The sequence below is a fragment of the Lipotes vexillifer genome, unplaced genomic scaffold (genome assembly GCF_000442215.2).
Source record: "Lipotes vexillifer unplaced genomic scaffold, Lipotes_vexillifer_v1.1 scaffold90, whole genome shotgun sequence".
Taxonomy (NCBI): Eukaryota; Metazoa; Chordata; class Mammalia; order Artiodactyla; family Lipotidae; genus Lipotes; species Lipotes vexillifer.
In genome coordinates, this window is record NW_006782310.1 from 1,689,751 (window position 1) to 1,711,363 (window position 21,613).

Genomic DNA, 21,613 nt, shown 5'->3' on the forward strand with positions numbered 1-21,613 from the left:
GTACCAATAGCTAGTGATATATGTCAATACACATTCACTTCCAAATAACTAATAGCTTTTTAAAGCTCCTCCAAACTTTATATAACAATCTTGTTGGATGCAAAAGAAATAAAACTAATTAATATTATTAAAATCCCAAATTAATCTTATAAAACCAACACATATAAATAGGAAAATATAGGAATGGTCATCATTTAAAAAGTGACTGTGTAGACCATTAGACCCTATGTGTCTTCTGATGTGATGTTATTTGAATTACACAGCCACCTCCTTACGTGTTCTCGCTAAAATAAATAAATAGACAAATAAATAAATAGATAAATAAATAAATGGTACATAAATAACAAAAAAATTTAAAACAGAGAAAAGCTGAACTTAAGTCCTTATCTCTAGCTTCCAGCCTATAGGAAATAGGGAGACAGAGGACTATTTTTAAATGACGACATAGGAAATCATTAGGCAATTTGAGAGTATCAGATATTCTACAACATAACTGACCTTGCTTTTTCAACAAGACAATGGCATGGGACAAGAAGAGGGGCAGGAGTAATTCTCCAGATTGTAAGAGGTGTATGAGCTATAATAACCAAATACAAGTGAGACTTTTTTTTTTTTTTGCGGTACGTGGGCCTCTCACTGTTGTGGCCTCTCCCGTTGTGGAGCACAGGCTCTGGACGCGCAGGCTCAGCGGCCATGGCTCACGGGCTCAGCCGCTCCGCGGCATGTGGGATCTTCCCGGACCGGGGCATGAACCCGTGTCCCCTGCATCGGCAGGCGGGCTCTCAACCACTGCACCACCAGGGAAGCCCCCAAGTGAGACTTTTTGGATCCTGATTTGAACATATCAATTTGAAAAATACATTTTTATTCAAGTCAATGGGATAAACTTCAAAATGGATTGCATATAAAGGAATTATTGTTAATTTTACTGAGTGTGATAATGATAGTGTGTTTACATAAACAAGTGATTTTTTTTTTAGAGGAATACTGAAGCATTTAGGGTGAAATAACATGTCTAGAATTTGCTTCAAATTGCTTCAACCAAAATTTTTTAAAGGGAGGATAGATGAAGTAAGTACTGCAAAGCACTGATGGATGTCAGAGTTGGATGGTGCGTTAACAAGGGCCCATTGGACCCTCAGTTTTTGTGTATGTTTAGAAATTTTCATCATAAAGCGAGGGGAAAGTGGAAAGCAATGGCAAATTACATAATCCTAAATAGAATTTGTGGGTAACTGAACAATTAATTTCCATTTTTTATGCTTAGCTGGTCAGAAACTTTTCACTCTCCCATTCAAACAGTTTTAATAGAACATTTGTAAAAACCACTTCAGTCTGACTTTTAGTTGGAAAGCATGGGGGTGGGAGGGGAGCAGAGAGCTACCGGATACAACTGACCAGATAGCAAGACAGCTCTACAGCGACCGCACAGTGACCGCACTGCAACCGCACTGAGTCTATTCTACAGCTTAAAGCAATTTACTGCGTGCATATAAACATGTTACTCTTAAAAGGTACTTGTGTGGGTGGTAACACATTTGGAGAGAAACAGAAAGGAAGCACAAATAAAAAGGAGGAGGAGGTAAATGTGGACACTTACCATACTCCAGCTGTAGCCTCCCACAAGGTAAATGCTGTCATCTAGCACTGCACAGCCAGGACCACTGCGACCCTCCAAAATGGGAGTCTGGAGAATATTCCACTGGTCACCTTTTGGGTCATAGCATTCCACGAGCATTACATCGAGGTGGGAGAAACCTAAGTGACATAGCAAAATGGAATCACCAAAGAATAAACTCTCAGGGTCCCAATTTAAGGCTAGGGCTTCTTTTTGCAAAAGGACTAGGGCCAAGAAGTAGATAATTGTGTCTTTAAAGAGACACGTGTATAAGCTGACTGGTGAAATTGGGAGACATGTCAGAAAGACCTAAGAAACAAACAGACAAACAACCCTCCCCCCCCCACTCCCCCCTCGCCACCGACACTCCAACCCTGGATGCTTTGGATTACTTTAAAGCAAAAATGCCTGGCTAGATGTCATTGGTAAAAGCTGATTTACCTTGGAGTATCAATAAAGGTTTATTTAAACCTTATTAAAAAAGGTTTAAAATGGTAATAGCTAAAGCAAGCATTTTATAGACTGCTTACAATAAGCTGGTTGTTTTCTAAGTGCTTTGTATAAAGGAGCTCATTTAACCCCCTCAAGCATCCTATAGATACCATTATATTCATTTTATAGAGGAGAAACTGAGGAACAGAGGGAGTTAATGACCTGAGTTAGTCATACAGCTATTAGATAGGCTGAGATTTGAATCCGGGTGAACAGACTTCAAAGGTCACAATTTTACAGACTAAACTTTATTGCTTTTCTTAAGTGAATATTCATTTCTCTCAAAATCTTTTACTTTTTTTCTTTTCTTTACAGTCTGACTATATAACAGCTGTGATAATGTGAATGGTTTCCGGTATCTACTAAGGATCCAGGTTTAGAGTAGGGGGCTATCGTCCTCTGAAAGACTTTTCGCACTTTTGATAAAATTTCTCAGTGGCTGGAGCAGTAACTAGGTTGCAGAGAACAACTCATTTCCCCAGACTCCACTGAAGCCCTGCCTTTCATTTAGGGAGTGAAAAATCCTTAATGGGAGCTTCAGGGTCACCGAGCAGACCAAACCCTTAAGGATTTTTTTTTTTTTTTAATGGTTAAACACATGCTATGGATGTTTGCTAGCTGACAATCACAACACATATGGTAAATTAGTCAACATACTGGTCTCTTCAAAGTAATTAAAGAGATAGACCAAAAATCAGAAAAATTTTCACTCTTAAAGTGGTGGACAGACAATTTCAGACCACTAACTTTTTACATAAAATAAATCACATAAGGGAGCAACAGAGCAATGTGCTTACTGTGACCCTGTGATGTAATCCTTTCCTTTAACATTAAGAGTTTGATGATAATTGTTGAAGCCATTTATATGAAATGGGGATTTGGGCAAGTTTCCCTAGTGGCATCTATGAGGATATGTGTGCCTTCTCTGTACCGAGTACATACGTTGACTATAACCCTCACAATTACCAAGGAAAGGATAACTACCCCTTTTTTACAGACATGAGGTAAATGTCTAGAGTAAGATCACACAACTCTAAGTACATAGCTGGGATTCAGACCCAGGCTTAGATGCAAAATCCATACTCTTTCCTCCTTTCACAATGTCTTCCTGAGCTAACCTAATTCTGATGTGCATGTGCTATTTTTCATCTAGGTTGTCATTACCTAAGTCTTTTCTGTCCAAGTATAACCTTAAATACTAAAAGTTCCTAAACTATTAGGCATTCTTGTGCAAAAGAAGTTAGTAGAAGTCATATTTTAATGCAGAAAACCACAAAGTTAATGTAAAATACGTTGATGTAAAGGAATGAATGGTGTATGGATTGAAATGAAAGGGCACCAGTGAAAGCAAAAAAGAATGAAAAGGGAAGAGTCTGAAGCAGTAAAGATAAATTCCCTTCCACTGAGGAGACCTCTAAGGTGAGAAGCAGATCTAGACCAGAATACTGACATTTCTGATTGAATATGAACTTGGAAATACTTACTTAAAAATTACACTTGTCCAGTATTTATTACATTTAGGGGTAAATATGTATTATGAAAAAGAGAAAAAATGTCTATATCTAACTCATGGTTTAAGATGGGTATATGATTGGAAAATAAATGCACAGAATCGCCTTATGTGCCATACCCAGATGGCCTGTTTCTCATTTTGTTCAATTTCAAAGATCATGGACAGTCAGAGCTGGAAGAGATTTTAGAGAACTTGACCACCTTCTTCATTTTCAGATGAGAAAATGGAAGCTCAAAGCAGTTCAATAATGTTCTCAGTATCACAGGTCTCTCCGCTTTCCTGTCAAATTCAGTGTTACACACATGCACACAAGCTACAGTCACATACATACACGAGGAGCGAAACAAGCCAAAATATGGCTCTAAAAAGACTATGCTTTAAATGTTACTGATTAAAAAAGCAAATGGAAAGAATCTGAGAATCATAGATGGTTTGATATTCAATTCTTCAAAGAAATAATTCTAAATTTAGACATGAAATTCTACTGTTTTCTTTAAGAAAAATCACATACACGCTTCTTTGTGCTTCTCTGACTAAAGTTCTTTATGATTATTACAAAAACAATTTTCTGGAAAAAATCCACTACTATCATTTTGGTGATAAGGAATAATTTATTTTACTGAATTCATTGTTACAACAAATTGTTTGTGCTTTTCAGTTATTAATGCTCTAGTTTTTAAAATTTTCTGTAGACATCATTATTCATTTCTTTAATGTATGTGGTAACTTTAAAATAATCCTATCTGCAGGAGAGCCAAAATAAGTGCTTGCCCAAGGGTACTGCTAATTTGCAAAGAGTAGATTTTATTTGGTCAACCTTTTTACTTGGTTAACTATGATTATCTAACGAGAAACCCCCTTAACAAGAAACATGAGATGCAAATGTTATTGTGATTAAAAAAAAAAAAAAAAAACACCTTTCAAATGATTTCCTCCAATTGCATACAAGCGATCATTCATTACAGCCAAAGTGTGGATGGCGCGTTTTGTGTTCATATCTTGTTTTCGAGCCCAGACATCCATGACGGGGTCATAGCAATATAGCCATGGGACATATTCTCCATTGTGTACACCCCCTGTGAATTAAGCATTGACACACAAGTCAAGAAAATGCCTTGGAACTGAACTTTGTAACACAAAGTGGATGAATGACTTGCCTGAAATGTATATTTTCCCATTGTGCACTGCTCCCGCATGAGCTGCCAGAGGCTGTGGCAAAGGGGACACATAACGCCATTCATTTGTTTCTAGATTATAGCACTCCACGCTGGACAAGTAGCCAGTTTCATTCCGTCCACCAATAACGTATAAATGTTTGTCCAACCGACATGCGTAGAAGCTGGCTCTTCTACAATTAAAAAAACCAAAAAACAAAACAACCCCAATGTAAATCACAAAAGGAGCCCAGTCAGTCATGGGAAGCGAGGACAGCCTGCTTCAGAAAGGGGTGCAGACCTTTGGAAATTACACATATAGCTCCCTTCTAAATCTGAGACCTCGTACAGCAACCATCTGCAGTGCCCATGCTGGTTAAGATTATGGATACTAAAGTCACAGTAGAGGAGAAATTCACGAACTCTTTGTTTCAGCTCTTTTTATCTTGCTTTTTATACACTGTTAAAGTGTTCACTAATGTTTGGGATATTTGGTACCTTGTAAGGATATCACAGCTCAATAAAACAAAGTGAAAAATGAGGTAGATAATGCAACAATAATAAATTATCTTGACATTCACTTTCTTTATGGTCCTTCAAGGGTCATTGTTCCCAATTTATAAGAGAACTACCATCATCAAAATTTTTCTTCAATTATCATTTTTTTCTTTTTTCCTCCCAGTACGACTGCAAATAGAGAAACTTTTTCAACTGAATATAGTGTTGAGATCTTGCTCTTACATAACCCATATTAGGAACTTCATCTATGTAGCTTTTGGTGTTGATTCTCACGAACCTATAAGGATATTTTAAAGTCTCTTTTCAAGAGAGACTATTTATTAAGTTATCCCACCTGCCATCAAAGGCAAAAGACATGCATGCTGTGTTGAAAGGGCTGGAGACAGGGAGGCCAGTTCTGAGGGAGAATATAATCTAGGAGTGAGAGATTGAGGACCTGAATTACAATTTTAGTAGAAGACATGAAAAGAGGTGATGCAAGATATTTTAAAGGAGGGTGTAAGGCTTAGTTACTAATAATATATGAGAGCCGAGGGAGAAAAGAGGTTGGAAGAGGACTCAAAGAATTGGAGTTAGGATGACTAGGTTGAAATCTTAAGCAAGTCCTTGACCTTTTGCTTCTTTTTTTCTCATTCATGCTACTGGAATAATATACTTCATAAGGATAACATATGGTTCAATACCGGAAAAAGTACAATCGTAAAGTGCCAAGCCCCTCAGAGAAAATAATTTATGTTTATTGAATTAATGGTCTTTATAAAAATTGATGCCAAGACTCTTGGGCAATGTCAACAGCAAAATGAGGAGCCCTAGAGGTTTTAAATCACGTAAACCTACATTGTTCGGAGATTTTCCAAGTTGTGTTTACTAAGTGTCAAAACCTCTGGGAAGCAGTATATAGCATCTTGATGAACAGTCTGTTCTCTGGAATCATATTGCCCGGCTATACGACTTATTGGGTGTGTGGGCTTTGACACGTCACTTAACCCCCTCAGCCTCAGACTGCTCATCTGTAACATAGAGATTATGATGGTACCTTCCTCATGGGCTTATTTGTGAACACATGCGTAAAGTGTTTGTCATAGTGTCCAACATTTTGTTCATGCTCAGGAGCTATCGGTTGATATTATTTGGATAAAAAGGTTTTAAAAATCAGCTATCAAGATGTTTGCATATAAACTTTTCCGAATAGTATTTTAAGTGATGACTAAATTCTTTTAGTGTTTTTATATAATTTATACCATAAATGTATGGCATATGTTATGGATGGTGATATATGCAGTTTTATTTTATTTTTTCCAGCTTTACTGACGTATAATTGACAACACTGTAATACACGTAAAAGGTACGATGTGATGATTTGATTTGTGCATACACTGTAAAATGATTTTCACAATCAAATTAATTAACACATCCACCAGCTCATGTAGTAACTTTTTTTCTTGTGAGAACACTTAAGATCTACTCTCTCAGCAAATTTAAAGTAAACAATACAGTATTATTAACTATAGTTACCATGCTGTACATTAGATCCTCAGCATTTACTTATCTTATAATTGAAAGTGTGTACCCTTTGACCAATCTCTCCCCATTTCCCCCACCCTTATCCCCTGGTAACCACCATTCTAATCTATTTCTTTAAGTTTGACTTTTAAAATAAGATTCCACATATAAGTGATATCAAACAGTATTTGTCTTTCTCAGTCTGGCATTTCACTTAGCATGATCACCTTCAGTCTCATCCATGTTTGTCATGCAAATGGCAGGATTTCCTTCTTTTTTATGGCAGAATAATATTCCATTATATATATTCACCACATTTTCTTTATCTATTTATCTGTCAACAGACACTTAGGTTGTTTCCATATCTTGGCTCTTGTGAATAATGCTGAAATGAACATGGGAGTGCAGATATCTCTTCAAGTTACTGATTTTGGTTCCTTTGGATACAGTATATGTGAAAGTGGGATTGCTAGATGCTAAGGTTCAGTTTTTCTGTATAGTCCTAGAATTGTTAGCATCATTGATAGTTTGAGAGTAATATTTTGGCTATGTTTTTTTTTCCTATATTTTCTTGATGGTTTTGAAAGAAATATGTGCTGTGCAAAACAAAGAAAGATGATGAAAGGAAAATGAGAGAAAGATAAAAGTAGGAAGGAGAATAAAGAGCAAGTGAGATAGATTTCATTAAATAAGGGTTGTTGTTATCCTGGGCCCATGTCTTCTGAGGGATATATGAAGCTCTGAAATTGTAAAAAGAATTTTTAAATAAAATGTCATATATTATATATGTGTGTGTGTGTGTGTGTGTGTGTGTGTGTGTGTGTGTGTGCATTTTTTGGAATATGTTTGGAGAAAGATTTTGGGGGGAAGTTTTTAATCATATTATCAAGGGGATTAATAACCTAAAAAATTTGGGATTTCCTGGTGTAAAGAAGTAAAAACTCATCTAAATATAAAATTAGGTTTAATAACAATAGCAAAATTAAGTGCACACAGATGGACCACTGGTTCCTTCCATTTCTCTAACCAGATTTCAATTGCTCTCTTATTGAATATGATAGGTCAAGGTTATTTTACTAGCGCTTTTACCTTCTCAAGTTAAAATATTTGATTGAAAAGACCGAGTCATGTCTACAAAAATCTGTACTAAAGTAACACAGATATTTCTTTGCATCACTGACACCAGGGTAGGTCAGTATCCCTCTTCCATATGATTCTATGACAGGTTTTGGAGCGTCTGAAATAATTAGTTTACTAATTTTACTAATAGGCCATCTTTAGTGGGCCAATCCCATAGTTTGGACCATGTGGGTAACATACTATATTCTGAGTTCTTCTAGGCATTATGTACTATATTCTGGTTTAGAAGAGAAAAATGTTAGTCATGACAAGTATGAAAATCCTCTATTTAATGAAGTTTAGATAGTGGAGAATAAGAGAAAGATCATCTTTTGGCAGTGTGAGCTCCTTTTATCTTGTCTGAAGTTCAGTTTTCTCACTCTTTCTGTTCTGGTTCCTTCCTTCCTCTCTTAACCCGAGGGAGCCTGTCGGAACTCTCTATTTTTAGCCCAGGCGTTCCTAATCTGATGCTCCATGTACTCCTAGCTTTATCCACACAGTGTCACTGTTAGGTTCTGAACGGAGGGAAAAAAAATCAGTAGGTTTCACTTCCTGACTAAAAGTGCATTTTTATGCAGAAATTTTAATAGCGAAGGTTCTGAGTCTCTGACTTATTCCCTTGCATGCCCAAAGTGAGAATTCACGAAATGCATTATAGAAACACTGGATAGTTAATGGTCTATCAGCAACTGTGAACATTTGCTCGAGGCTAAAATTTTACCTTACCAGGTCTCTCCTGGGAATGCTCCCTGCCCCACCTACCCACATGAAAAGCACACCTGATTAGGCTGTTTTATTTTGGGGAAAAAGGAAGCTCAAGATTATTGAAGATTTTTTAATGGAATTACACTATTTGTATTACAAATTGTTCTTCTCTCCCTCCTCCACCCCTCCACCCCCCGTCCCAATGCCAGAGAGGATATTCAATGAATTGAGATAAGGTTAAAAAGACTACCAATGACCTCTACAAATATACTTTGAACCTGTGTTCTTTCTGACACTTAGGTCAGAAAACTGAGACTGTATCTCAGTTTCAACTTTTGACTTCTACCATCAGGTTAAAAACAACAGATTTTTTAAAACACAATATTGTCTCCCGTTGTTTCTTGTAAGGCTGCTAGAAACATAGTATTTAAATTTGGAAACATCTTTGTTGTATTTGCTTCCAGCTTTTCACCTAGTCTGTGAAACTTAAACTTTGTTACTGGTGCTCTCCAAATGGCTTTTTCTCTCTCTCCTTCCCTCCCTTCTTTTTCTTTTCTGTTTCCAAGACTAGCTAGGGGGTAATATCTCCACAAGAGTAATACCTAAAATGTCTACTTTTTTTGAAAACAACATTAAAGTCACCAAAGCATTTTTATTGATCCAAGTGTTCATTTTTGCCCTCTTCTTACTGAAGAATCAAATCCTAAATCTGAGACCAAAACAACTCATCAGTTTTACACTTATCTTTGTACTTTTGTCTAATCACTTCTGTCAGTAACCTCATAAGCAGCAGGCATACAATTCATGAGTTGACCTATGGTTGAGTGAGCCTGGAGGTCACGTGCCCATTTCTCTGCTGAACTGGGAGGGTGTTCTGCACTTTTATTATATTCTTTTGGAAGCTCTAATTAGGTAAGATAATCCTAGGAATTTGCCCAGCCAGCTCTGTAAGAGTGGGTGACCCCAGAGGTGGCTTTCAATGTGTTTCTATTATTCTCAATCAGTTTGGTAACTTCTCAGCAGTTAGGCAGCAGCTAATGGAAGGAGGGAGGTGGGAAACTTCTGGTGAGTCTGACTCATGACCTATACAATGCAAAATTAACTCAACTAAATGTCTCAAGAAACCTCTTTTCTGATCTGAAGAGTATTTCATATATTTTAGTTTTTTTCCCCTTCTTTGTTTAATCACCAATTAAACCATGCTGGTAGCTTAACTGTACTTGCTATGTTGAATGGAAGCTTGGCAATGACAGAAAAATTTCATTTTCAGTTATGGATTGCTGCCTAGGTCAACCAACCCATAGGAGATATGGAGCTAGAAGATTGACTGGGCATTTGTGAGATCTGCCTTTTCCCATTCAGCTCTGGAAGGAGCTCTTTATTTGGTCTATCGAGTTGATTGTTCTAAATCTAAAAAAAAACTTCTTTTACTAGGGACCTGACATGATATACCATAATGACTTCGAAAGAAACGTTAAACAGTCCATCCTGTCAACGGTGGCTGCCAGGCGCCGACAGACCATGGCAGGTCTTTTTATCAGGTCAATGAGCTGCTAAAAATTGTCTAAGTAGGACCCTGCCATGATAGGCCATAATGCCTCAGAGGAAGTCATTATAGAATATCAAGTAAACAATACACATTTTAAAAAATTACTAATTAGGTTTTGCAGCAATACTTCTCATCCTTAGGGGCTCTACAGTGAGATAATTGACCGTGACGTGAGTTATGCCTCCCAAACCCAAGGCGTGAAGGTTAATTATCGTGGTGAACAGCCCCCAGCAAAGGCAACCATAGTGATGAGATGCTGACATTTCAAACATGTTATTGATGTGTATTTTTAAAATGTTTTTTTAACAAAATTTTTTGGAATGGTTTTGATTAAAAGGTAAAGTGATGCAGCTACAATAACAGCAACTAGAAAATAACCCCCAAAGGAGAGAAACAAGGTACTTTGGAGAAAGACATCAGGAGAGGCTTTTATATATACATGTATACACAACAGGAGGATTGAGAAGTTTGTCAGGATATTAATTGACTCAGAATAATTTCTTGAGGTACCTTGCAACTAGACATTCCTAACAGTGTCTATGGTCCTTAGACTATATTGTGCCTCATCATTTTCAGTGTATAGCTTTTAGTCTCCTGAGAGTTTTAATATGCTTATATGGGATGGGAAGTTAGATATTGTTTCTTTATAACAGAGATTCATACTCTCTTTCTGTAGTAATGTACCTTTTTGAGGAATGGTATGATCTGAAAATTTCTTTTTAACTTTGAATTTATGATTAAGGATTTAACTTGATCTCAGTGTAATCTTATTAAATGTTTAAAGAAGGAGATGTTAAGGTTAGGAAGGAAACAAGAAAGAAAATGATTTCTTAGTCCAATCGAGAAGAGGAAACAGGTTGCAGCTTATCGTTACTATTATATTGGAAAATTTGCTCAAGAGGATGTTGAGATATTATTTGAAAAGAACCAAGTGTTCAAACTTTAGTATGTGAATTTACATGTGCATATTAAGACATGGTGTCCTGCCTAAGTAACAGTCAGGAGAACTGAATATGTATAAATATAGTTGCCTTTTATTGTCCTTTGATACTAGGAGAACTGGGTGAGATAAACACTGAATACATTAAAAATGAGAGGACACTTTGCAAAACTCTTTTTTTTGTAAGCTAACAAATCAACTGTTTTTGAATGTATGATGGGGAGATATTTGAGGAGGTAAATGCAATGAATTTGAGATTGTGAGACCTGAAAACTTCAATATTGAAATTTCTGCATCAAAGTATATACATATCATTGTGAGAATGGTGTTTTATATTTCAATGATAAGATTTAAATATATTGTAACTAAGAAGAGTGGAAGAGCCAGTGAAACTGTAGCTCTGCTTGTCAAAAAAACCCCCCAATTCAACGTGGAAAAGGAAGACAAGTCATGGAGAGCATTATGCTAAGTGAAATAAGTCAGACAGAGAAAAATACTGTATGATATCATGTATATGTGGAATCCAAAAAATACAACAAACTATTGAATATAACAAAAAAGCAGCAGACTCACAGATATAGAGAACCAGCTAGTGGTTACCAATTGGAAGAGGGAAGAGGGGAGGGGCAAGATAGGGGTAGGGGATTAAGAGGTACCAACTATTAGGTATAAAGTAAGTTACAAGAATATATTGTACAACATAGGGAATATAGCCAATATTTTATAACTATAAATGGAGTATAACCTTTAAAAATTGTGAATCATTATATTGTCCACTTATATTGTATAGAAACTATACTTCAATAAAAAAGTGAACTTTAACTAGTAACAAAAAAAGGAAGACAAGTCATACCAATTTTTTCTTCCTCCATTGGGACAAATAATTGACTTATTTGATTATTTTTTCCATTGAGTTAATAAGGCAGTTAGTCTAAGTTGGCCAGGCCAGGTTTTGTATTTGACTCCTGTGACCTTCACTGGCTCTGTTTAGCGTACCTTATCATGGAAAACCATTCAGCATCCTTGCTTCCAGTAAAGCAGCCACAAATGTTTCTGACCTAAGAAATAGACACTTACCTTTCTTGCATGGGCGGAAGTTGTATCCAGCTATTAAATCGGGGATCATATCTGCTGACAAAATTTGTACTGTGTTTTCCTGTAAAAATATATTAAGACACTTAAAACTTAAATTCCTTTGTTGTTTTGCACATTTAAAAGTATTTTATAAGATGCCCCTGTTCTCAGGTTTAAGAAACAGATGAATTAAGTAGAGGGACTATCTAACACAGTATGAGAAGTGATAAGTCAGAAGAAAAATTTATGTGCCTCTTCAAACGTTTTTCCTTTTTTTCTTCTTTTCTCCGCCACTTTTTCTGTGGGGCAGGGATGGGTTGGAATAAAAATAATTCAACCATAATAATAAAAGCAAGTATGTTTATCAGACTACCAAAGTTAGGGTAAAATTTCTGTATTTTGGTGTTTATAGGTTTTAAAAACATGAAGTTATTGTCTATACATCATCAGTTCCAGAGACTAACTTGTGTGATATCTCTGGATAGAAACTTTTCCTAAATGATCCAAGAATTCTAGCAGTGGAGGAGTCCACTCTGTCTCCAGGGAAACAATTGCAATCACTACCATAAGAGTTTGCATTAGGAAATCAGTTGTAGGCTATGACTGTCATGCAAGTTCTGTTTGTGCATTTGGGGAAAGCACAGTTGCTGTGATGTATCGCAAGTACATTTACTGAAATGGGAAACATGCGTCCTCAGAGCTGGTTAACCAGCTTATCTCCTCTGTTGAGCCTAAGAAACACAGTAATGCCTCCAAGGTATGAAAATGAATCTTGTTTTACATACAGATTGACACCAAAGCAAGAAATCGGAGCAAAAGTGTGTATTCCATTTTCTGTGTAGCAACTGAGATGACAGTCATCTAAAACGCCTGAAGTCTTAACTCTAAAAGTCTGTTTTTCATTAATGTATGTGTAACTAACCATTGAAATATTGGTACCAAACTTCACCGCGGGAATAAACAGATAGGATTGTGTGTGTGTGTGTGTGTGTGTGTGTGTGTGTGTGTGTGTGTGTGTGTGTGTGTGTGTGTGTGTGTGTGTGTACACGCACTCACACGGGCATGTATACACAACACAATTATTAATTGCAAGAATATATATTGAGCGCTCACTATGTGTCTTATGTGTTCCAGGTTCTGGGAATATGCTGGTAAACGAGAAAGACAAAGTCCTCGTTCTTGTAAATAAATAAACACAGACTTGTAGATAAATACATATATAATAATGCTATATTTTCTTTACTGAATGCCAGAAAGAAAAATAAAGCAGGGATTGATAGAGGGGAAGCCAGTTTCAGTAGGATGGTCACCTGCTCACAGATATCTTCTGCAAGCCACGCAAATATCTGCAGAATTAGCGTCTCAGGCAGTGGGGAAGGTGAGTATAAAGTCCCTGGGCTGGCCATGCATTCAAAACCAGCAAGAATGCTGGGGTGACTTGGACAGAAGTCGAAGTATATCAAGGTCCAGACACGGTGTGTCTTGTGGACTGGTGTCAAATTTCGTCTTTTGTCATAAGAACATTAGGAAGTCACTGGAAAGTTTTGAGCAAATGAGAAACATGGCCTAATTTACCTCTTAACATGATCACTCTGGCTGTTCTGTAAAAAACTAGACCGTACAAGGGCTGCTCTGGAAGTGGGGGACCTGTCACGAGGCCATCGCAACAGTCAAGGCAAGAGCTGGCTTGCGTGGAGGTGGAGGCAAGATATGGTCAAGTTTGGGATCTATTCTATGGGCACAGCCAATAAAATTTTCTGATAGATTGAGCATTGGTATAAGAAAAAGTGAGTAATTAAAGACGACTGCTAGGCTTTTAGCCATCGGAACTGGATGGAAGGTCATGCAATTTGCCGAGGTGGGGAAGACCAGGCAGGGGTAGTTGGGGGGTTAGGGAGAGAAGCCATGAGTTCTGTTTTGGACTTAGCCTTGAGAGGACTATCGGATCTCAAAGCATAAGTGGCTGGTAGGCCACTGGCTAAATGAGGCTGCAGGTGCAAATTTTGGCGTCATTAGTCAAGAGCTATTGTTTAAAATCAAAGAACAAGATGAAACTCTTTAGGGAAAGGCTATGGAAATGGAAGATAATGAGTGCTGGAAAAGAGCCCTGGGGGAGAAGAAAAACTAGCAAAGAAAAAGGAATTGTCAGAAGCAGGAGGAAAAGTATGGTGGTATTTTAGAAGCCTCGTCAAATAGTGTTTCAAAAAGAGGAGTGAGCGACAGAGGACTGACCATAGGATTTGGAAACATGGGGGTTGGTAGTGACCATGACAAGCATTGTTTCAGTGGACAGGAGGGCATGAAAGCCTGAGTGGGGACTCCTCAGGAGAGACTAAGATGTAAGAAAGCAGAGGCAAGAGGATAAGCAATGCTTCTCAGGACTTTTGACATAGAAAGAAGATTATAGCCGGAAGATGCAGCATCGAGAGAAAATTTTATTTAGTTTTTGGTTGTTTTTTAATTCAGAAGTGCTCCAAAGTCCTTGAGTAGGCAAAAGGGAATGAGGACTAGGCTTTAAGTTGGAGCAGAAACAGTAATAAGAGAGATATGTTTTATCTAATCTAAAATATATGGGTAGCAATGGATTTGGTAGTAGCAAGATGCAGATTTTATCTTTTGATTGCTTCTGTCCTCATTGGACTAAGAAGCAGGGCTGTCAGCTGAGAGTGAGGAGGGAGGTTTTGGAGAAAGGTATCTGAAGAGAGAGAAGGTGTGAAATAATTAACTCAGAGGGTGGAAGAGTGCATTGACCAGGGAAACTTAGTGGAGTTGGCTAGTAGCCAGCATGGTTCATTAGTAGCCAGCACGGCCGTATGGTTTTCTATGTCCACATTTAGTTGCTCAGGGGGAGGGGAGAGGTGGAAGAAAGTTGGGTTTAACCAGGACCAGGGCTTTACCAGGCAAGTATCACGGGAGAGGACACGAGCGCCGCAGGTGTATGCACTAATGTGATTATAAGGATGGGCAACAGAATATAAGCTCAGTAAGGAGGGAAGTAAGGGCATGAGGGGATGGTGGACAATGAAAAAGTGGTAGGGTAGGGTGAAGGGGGTGGCATTTCCAGGATAACAGTGGGTAGCTGCCACATAAAGGGGCAGCAGGTGGTAAAATCTGAAGACATCCTTTAAAGTGGTGAGTTTTAAGGATGTGGGAGTGGCAATGAAGAAGTAGAAAAGCTATCGGCCGCCAATAATGTGAAATATTAAGGGCGGGGGTGGGGAACAGAACATAGTCCCCATTGAAGAGGGCGGCTGGGAAAACAGTCCTCTCAGAGAACAGCCAGGCTTTGATTAGAAAGGAAGCTGAAGGGACCATTTAGGGAAGAGTTTAAGGATTATAGGGATCTTGTTGATGTGAGATCATGAGTTCCAAGGATTGCATGGCAGGGTTTGGATGGCCTGGATGGGTGGTAAGTCAAGTTTTATTTGGGGATTACAGAAAGAGTTGGGGATTGCAGAAAGAGTTAAGAGTGCCAGGAGTGAGTATGACCCAAAAGACTTGGATCCCACAAAGGGAGGCTCCAACCCAAGGAAGGATTATGTCTAGAGTTGATTTATAAGTAAGTTTTTGTAGAATTTGCAATCATCTCCCTGTAGAAAAAAGCCATTCTTGATAGTCAGGTTTCAAGGTTAATTCCCAAATGTATCTGAAGATCAGTGTTTTTAAGAGGAATGTAGAATATACACGCCATGTATAAGAGTGTTTCTCTGTGAAGTTTGGTTTAGAATTTCCATTTGGAGGAAGACATCTGCCTCCTTTCAGCAATGGGACAGATGCTTTCACATTGCTGAGCACTGGTGGTGGAAATCAGCTATTTGCTTTGCTTATTGGTGGGAATGCCAGTGGCCTTCACTCAGAGAAAAGGCTAAGCAGGGACTGGTGTGATTTTGATGGAAGATGAAGAAAGGGTTTCCAGAGGCAGAGTCAATGGTGTGAAAAAAGGGCAAGGATGGAGGATGGGAAGATAAAAAGATGAAAAATGTTCTAAAGTTGGCAAAGGATGTGCAGAGGGGATAATAAATCTCAGAAGGAATGAGTGTGGTAGAGTGAGGAAACTGAGATAAAATGGGAACATTCATTTCTTCCTTATGGCTTTCATCGACACTACTTAGAAGCTTGAGAGGGGTAGCCACATGCAATAGAATTTTGGAATACTCTTCACTCCTTTAGTTTCTTCTCATCTTTTCCATTTTCTTCTAACCCTTCCTCCACTTCTTCCCTTTTTGGATGATGTCCTGTCACCAGACTCTTGTTGACTATCATTTGGGAGATAGGTAAAATGGGGCAGGGGCGGCAGTTTTCAGCTAGTGGTGGAGGGGAAGGAAGCAGGAAGACAAGGAAATCCCCCGCAGGCAGTTTTTTTGGGAGTCAATCATCAGCAAGTGACAAATGTAAATTGGTTCTCTGTAAGATGGAGCACTGAAGGAATATATGCATGTATATTAGCATATTACAATGCAGTCTATCACTAATGACATGAAGGGAGTTAATAGGAGTTAATATCTATAGCTGAGTAGAAAAAAAATGTATGTATCCTGCTTATATTTCCAGTAACTCATATGTTTTATGATTTCAAATTTTGGTCCTGTCATCAAGATAATCAGTAAATAAAATTATATTTGTATTTTATGAGTACATATTTGTGTTTTATGAGCATGTATTGAAATGTACATTTTTGTATTTCATTCAAAGACATGCATCTCAGGCACCATTTTCATAAGAACTAAAATTTAACTTAAGATTTCATCTTGGGACTGATGTATACATAACATTTAAACTCATGGATTTTTAATTTTTCCTCCCTGTCAGTAGTGAAATTAAAGCATGTTGTATATCATTATAGGATTGTTGTTCTTTTTTTTTTTTTTTTTTTTTTTTGCGGTACGTGGGCCTCTCACCATTGTGGCCTCTCCCGTTGCGGAGCACAGGCTCCAGACGCGCAGGCTCAGCGGCCATGGCTCACGGGCCCAGCTGCTCCGCAGCATGTGGGATCTTCCCGGACCAGGGCACGAACCCGTGTCCCCTGCATCGGCAGGCGGACTCTCAACCACTGCGCCACCAGGGAAGCCCAGGATTGCTGTTCTTTATAAGTTTTGGTATTAACTGCTTCCTTTTTAGTTGTATGAGGTATTATCAAATGAAAATCCTATATTTTTGAGACGATGGTGTCCCTTCATGGTTTTCTAAATGGGGAATAATGAAGAGCTCTTTGGGAGCCAATAAGAGCCACTGTCCATGGTGATACAATACTGATTTAATTTCACAAGATCAAAGGCAAATGCACAATTTTTGTTTAATATCTAATTAAATACATATGTTTATGTGAGGTGGGGAGTGTGATATACTGGTTAAAGGCTGAGGCTCTGGAGTCACACAGACCTACGTTGGAATCACTCATTTTCTTGCAAGCTGTGTGTCCTGGCAAGTTGTTTAAACTCTTAGGGCTTAGACTCTTCATAGTAAAACTAGAGCAATCATGCAACAGGCCTCATGGGATGGTTGTGAGGATTAAGAGAAATGATGCAGATGAGTGCTTAGCAAAGTTCCTGGGAAATAATGAGTACTCAATAAATACTATGACTAATACCAAAACGGTCATCTGTGGTTGACCAGATGGATGGAATATGAAACTCCATGGAAACCATTTAAGGGTTGGTGGTGGATGTGTGTTTTGGTACCTAGCTGAGATACTTTTACCAGATTGGTACACCTGTTCCCTAGCTGATGGTTGTTGGTTGTTCATGGTCACAGCTGCTCCCTCTCTAGAGAACTGCCCTCAGCTGAACAGGCCACGTCACTGCCCACCCTCACCCCCACCTGGGAGAAGGCCTCAGCCAATGACTGATTGTTTGACATGTGGTACAAAAAGACTGGCCTGCTTGCCTCGCAGTGTGACCAATTATCCTGTGCTTAGGAGATGCTAATCCGTGGCTCATCAGCATTTACCCAGATCTATAATAAATGACCTCAAAGGCGAAACAAGTCAGGGACGGAATGACTCAGATTTGCAGGTGGAACTCCCAAAGTTCTAAATAAGGGTCTTACAGAAAGAGAGTTGTGAGCTGCTAGGCCCATATGGAGACTTAAAGTAAACAAAATATAGTAATTAAACTTTTACTAAAGTTCAATTTTGAGCCTCCTGGCGGCTAAAGCAAAAGAGACACATTAAATCATATGATTGGCGTTAGAAGTAATTGTTCAAAGCACACCATGCCTCAGTACTTTGGTTTGACAAGGACTTGTCACGCAGGTCTTCACATAGAGCACACTGAGTGGTGGCAGTGAAAGGTGCCCCCACAGGAAATGCAATGCTGTGTTTTCTGTAGTCTTTTCTCACAGCATATTTTTTGAGGGCTTTAAACTGAATCACTGCTCCTCTCAGGGGTCTGGGGGGGGCAAATAAGTGAGGTCCAATGGCATAGTTTTATGGGAATCTGAATTAGCTCAACGATAAAAATCTCGATTCTCTAGACTAGAGGAAGGTATATGTCCCTTATACTCGCCCCTAATCCCCCCACCCATCCTATCGGTTGTGTGTCTGATAGAAGTTGAACAGTAAGCAGTGGCAGGTTATTTTGGGCAGGGGTGGGGGGCCGGGGTAAACCCAGGGAGCGGGTTTTCTGTGTTGCTGATTAAGGTCTGTCTCACAGGAATGGGAGGTTCATAGTGATTTGTGAAAACTGAGTTGTCGCCCCAAGACTGGTCTTTTAGCAGAAGCTTATCCCACGTGGGAATGGAGGTGGGCTGAGAAAGCACCATCATTAGAAACAGGACTTTCCATGGGACTTCCCTGGCGGTCCAGTGGTTAAGACTCTGTGCTTCCACTGCAAGGGGTTCTATCCCTGGATGGGGAACTAAGATCCCATATGCCGCACAGTGCGACCAAAAAAAAAAAGGAAAGAAACAGGACTTTCCAGCCTTCTCTTGTCATGTGTTAGTTTTCATCTGGCCTTCAAGAAAACAAACAAACAAAACCCCAAAAACAAAGTTCTGCAGATTCTTTTTTAGATAAACCTGCTGGCTGTGTACCGTTTCCTTACAAACGCTCTATTCTGTTCAAATCACTTCCTCGGAGGAAGAGGTTAAACAGGAAATGGAGAGTTTACAGTGGGTTGTATATTGGCCAGGGTTTTTGTTTTGCTTTGTTTTAACATATCAAATCAGTCATTGCAAAGATAAGTTAGAGGAGAGATACTAAATATTTTTGTTCCTGATCCAAATCTGTTTCTCCCAAAGCCCTGGAGCCATCTTTCCAAAACTGACAGATATGAACCAACAAAGCTGATCTGGAGAAAGAATGTCCCCTTCTCTTCAAAGAAATGTTCTTGGAGGGTGGCCCGGGTTGTTTTCCTTTAAGATTTTCTAGAGTGAACAGATGTAACAATTTTCTACAATTTGCCTTTGTGCAGATGCTGAAAGAGAACATTCACCATAAAATATATGCAGTATATGTAATTTCAGCTGGCTGTTCTGGGGTTTTAAAGCAAAAATGTGTACCTGCAAGCTGTTTTATGGTTTCTCACTCATAATGATCTCTGTTACACAGAAGGCTACAACTGCAACCCCTCCTTCACGTGCAAGATTTCCAAAAATATCTTGATAATTTTGCGTGTTCTGCAAGGCACAGTGTTCTCCCTGCATTAGGCTTGGGGAGTGTATTCAAATGTTGACTTTCTCTTTGTGATACAATTATGAAGTAATCGCATCAACAGGGAAGATGGTGGATAATCTGTGGACGGAGCCCTTGCAGAAGATGCAGCAGCCAGAACAGGTGTCAAGTAATGAACGCTGCAAAGGAACTTCAGCCCAGGTCATGTACAGCGCGACAGCTGATAACGCTTATTTATTGAAACTGCATATTATTATCCTGATAAAATGGGAGAAAAGTGGTGGAGAAGGTGGTGAGAATTCTTAATAGTTGCCGCTTGCTACCTCCCTTAAGGGAGTCTGGGCTTACACTGGTGGCATTCCTCAGGGGATGGATCAGGAGAGGGGCTGGGCGTCACGGTGAAGCCAAATCCCCAGACAGTCCATGAGTGAATGCACTGCTGCGTGTGTCCTCTGCCAGCCCACTTCACCGACTACTTGGTTTGTCCCTGCTGCACAGAAATATGTTTTCCACGGTAATTACGAAATGGACTGCCGCTGGCACCTCTCATCACACACAGACTTGTCGAGCACCTACTGTTAAGTGGTTCAATAGTTACCATTAGGATTCCATTGGTCCTCTCCGCCCAAAACAAACAGAAAGTTTTCCACCTCCACAACGCAGTGATGGGCACTGTTGTATGGCATAACTGGAATTGAGAAAAAAAAAAAAAGACGTATAAAATTTTCCATCTTAGGACTTGATACCTTGGCTCACTAGTTATGTGCTTTCACCAAAATGTATAAAACTTGAGACTAAGTCAGAAGGAAGAAAAGCACATAGACAAGCAGAGTGGGGCACCCACCAATCCACAGTGGCTCAGCGGTGTGTTCCCAGCAATTGCCAGCCCCACCCCTTTTGATTAATTTTACATAATGTTATTCTGCAAATTAGTCAAGAGCAACCTGTCGGCCTGCTTTCAATTCTTAAGTCCTCCTCACCTGCCTGATGATGGGGATCGTGCAGTCTACAACCATGACTGACACTCCCAAATGGTCAGGGCTGGGGCTTACTTCTTGGAAGAAATAACCCAGCATCCACTTGGAGCCATTAAGCTGCTCTGCCCAAACTTGGCTTGCTGGCAATTTTTCCATAAACAGACTCAGGGTGCTTGGTTGCTTTCTATTCCACAGCAATGAGCAAGCTGAATTTCCATACAGTTTTAAGTTTTTAAATTAAGGTCCTGCTGATTTAATGCCTTCTCCAAATGTATACGCTTAATTTCCTGTACAATGTCATTAGGAGCACAATCACACATTTTCTATCTATCTGCTTAAGAGCTCTTCTGGAACAAAGATAAAAACTGTCAGGAACATCATAAATATCCATTCCCCTCGTCTTGCCCTGCTCTGCCCCAAATGTGGCAGCTGTGAGGAGGGCGGAGTGATTCAGAAACCCACCAAAGGTTTCGCTGGATCTCTTCTCATTTACATTTTCTTTGGGGACACACACAACAAGAATAGGACACCCCTGTCACCCCGTGTGCAGTGCAGTGTTAGTCTATGCTATTATTATATCATATGGTGAATGTAAACTTACACAGCGTTAGTTATCATATCACAGGCAGTGGTTTGGGCCCAGTGACACCAGTAGGAAAAATGATGTCCTTGTTCAGCTCATCATATGGGCACCTTAAATCTAGGTGAGGACAAATGGGGAGGTGATATGCATGTTCAGGCAGGGAACTTATTGCTTGACACGGATCAATAGAGCACTTAAGAAACCAGTGCAGTGGGAAATCAGTATGAGTCAGGGCCAGCTCATACTCTGTACTCTTTT

At 39.1% G+C, this 21,613-nt stretch overlaps 1 protein-coding gene across 1 annotated transcript in view; it reads right to left on the reverse strand.

The window, feature by feature from the left end:
* Positions 1 to 21,613, reverse strand: part of KLHL14 (kelch like family member 14) — a 103,205-nt gene that overhangs the window by 3,332 nt on the left and 78,260 nt on the right. Inside the window, exons 4-8 of the mRNA XM_007455170.1 lie at positions 20,394 to 20,483; positions 12,190 to 12,268; positions 4,781 to 4,971; positions 4,541 to 4,699; positions 1,601 to 1,758 (exon numbers count right to left, since the gene is read on the reverse strand). Coding sequence (XP_007455232.1) covers positions 1,601 to 1,758; positions 4,541 to 4,699; positions 4,781 to 4,971; positions 12,190 to 12,268; positions 20,394 to 20,483 — 677 coding nt within the window. The remainder of the gene's footprint in view (positions 1 to 1,600; positions 1,759 to 4,540; positions 4,700 to 4,780; positions 4,972 to 12,189; positions 12,269 to 20,393; positions 20,484 to 21,613) is intronic.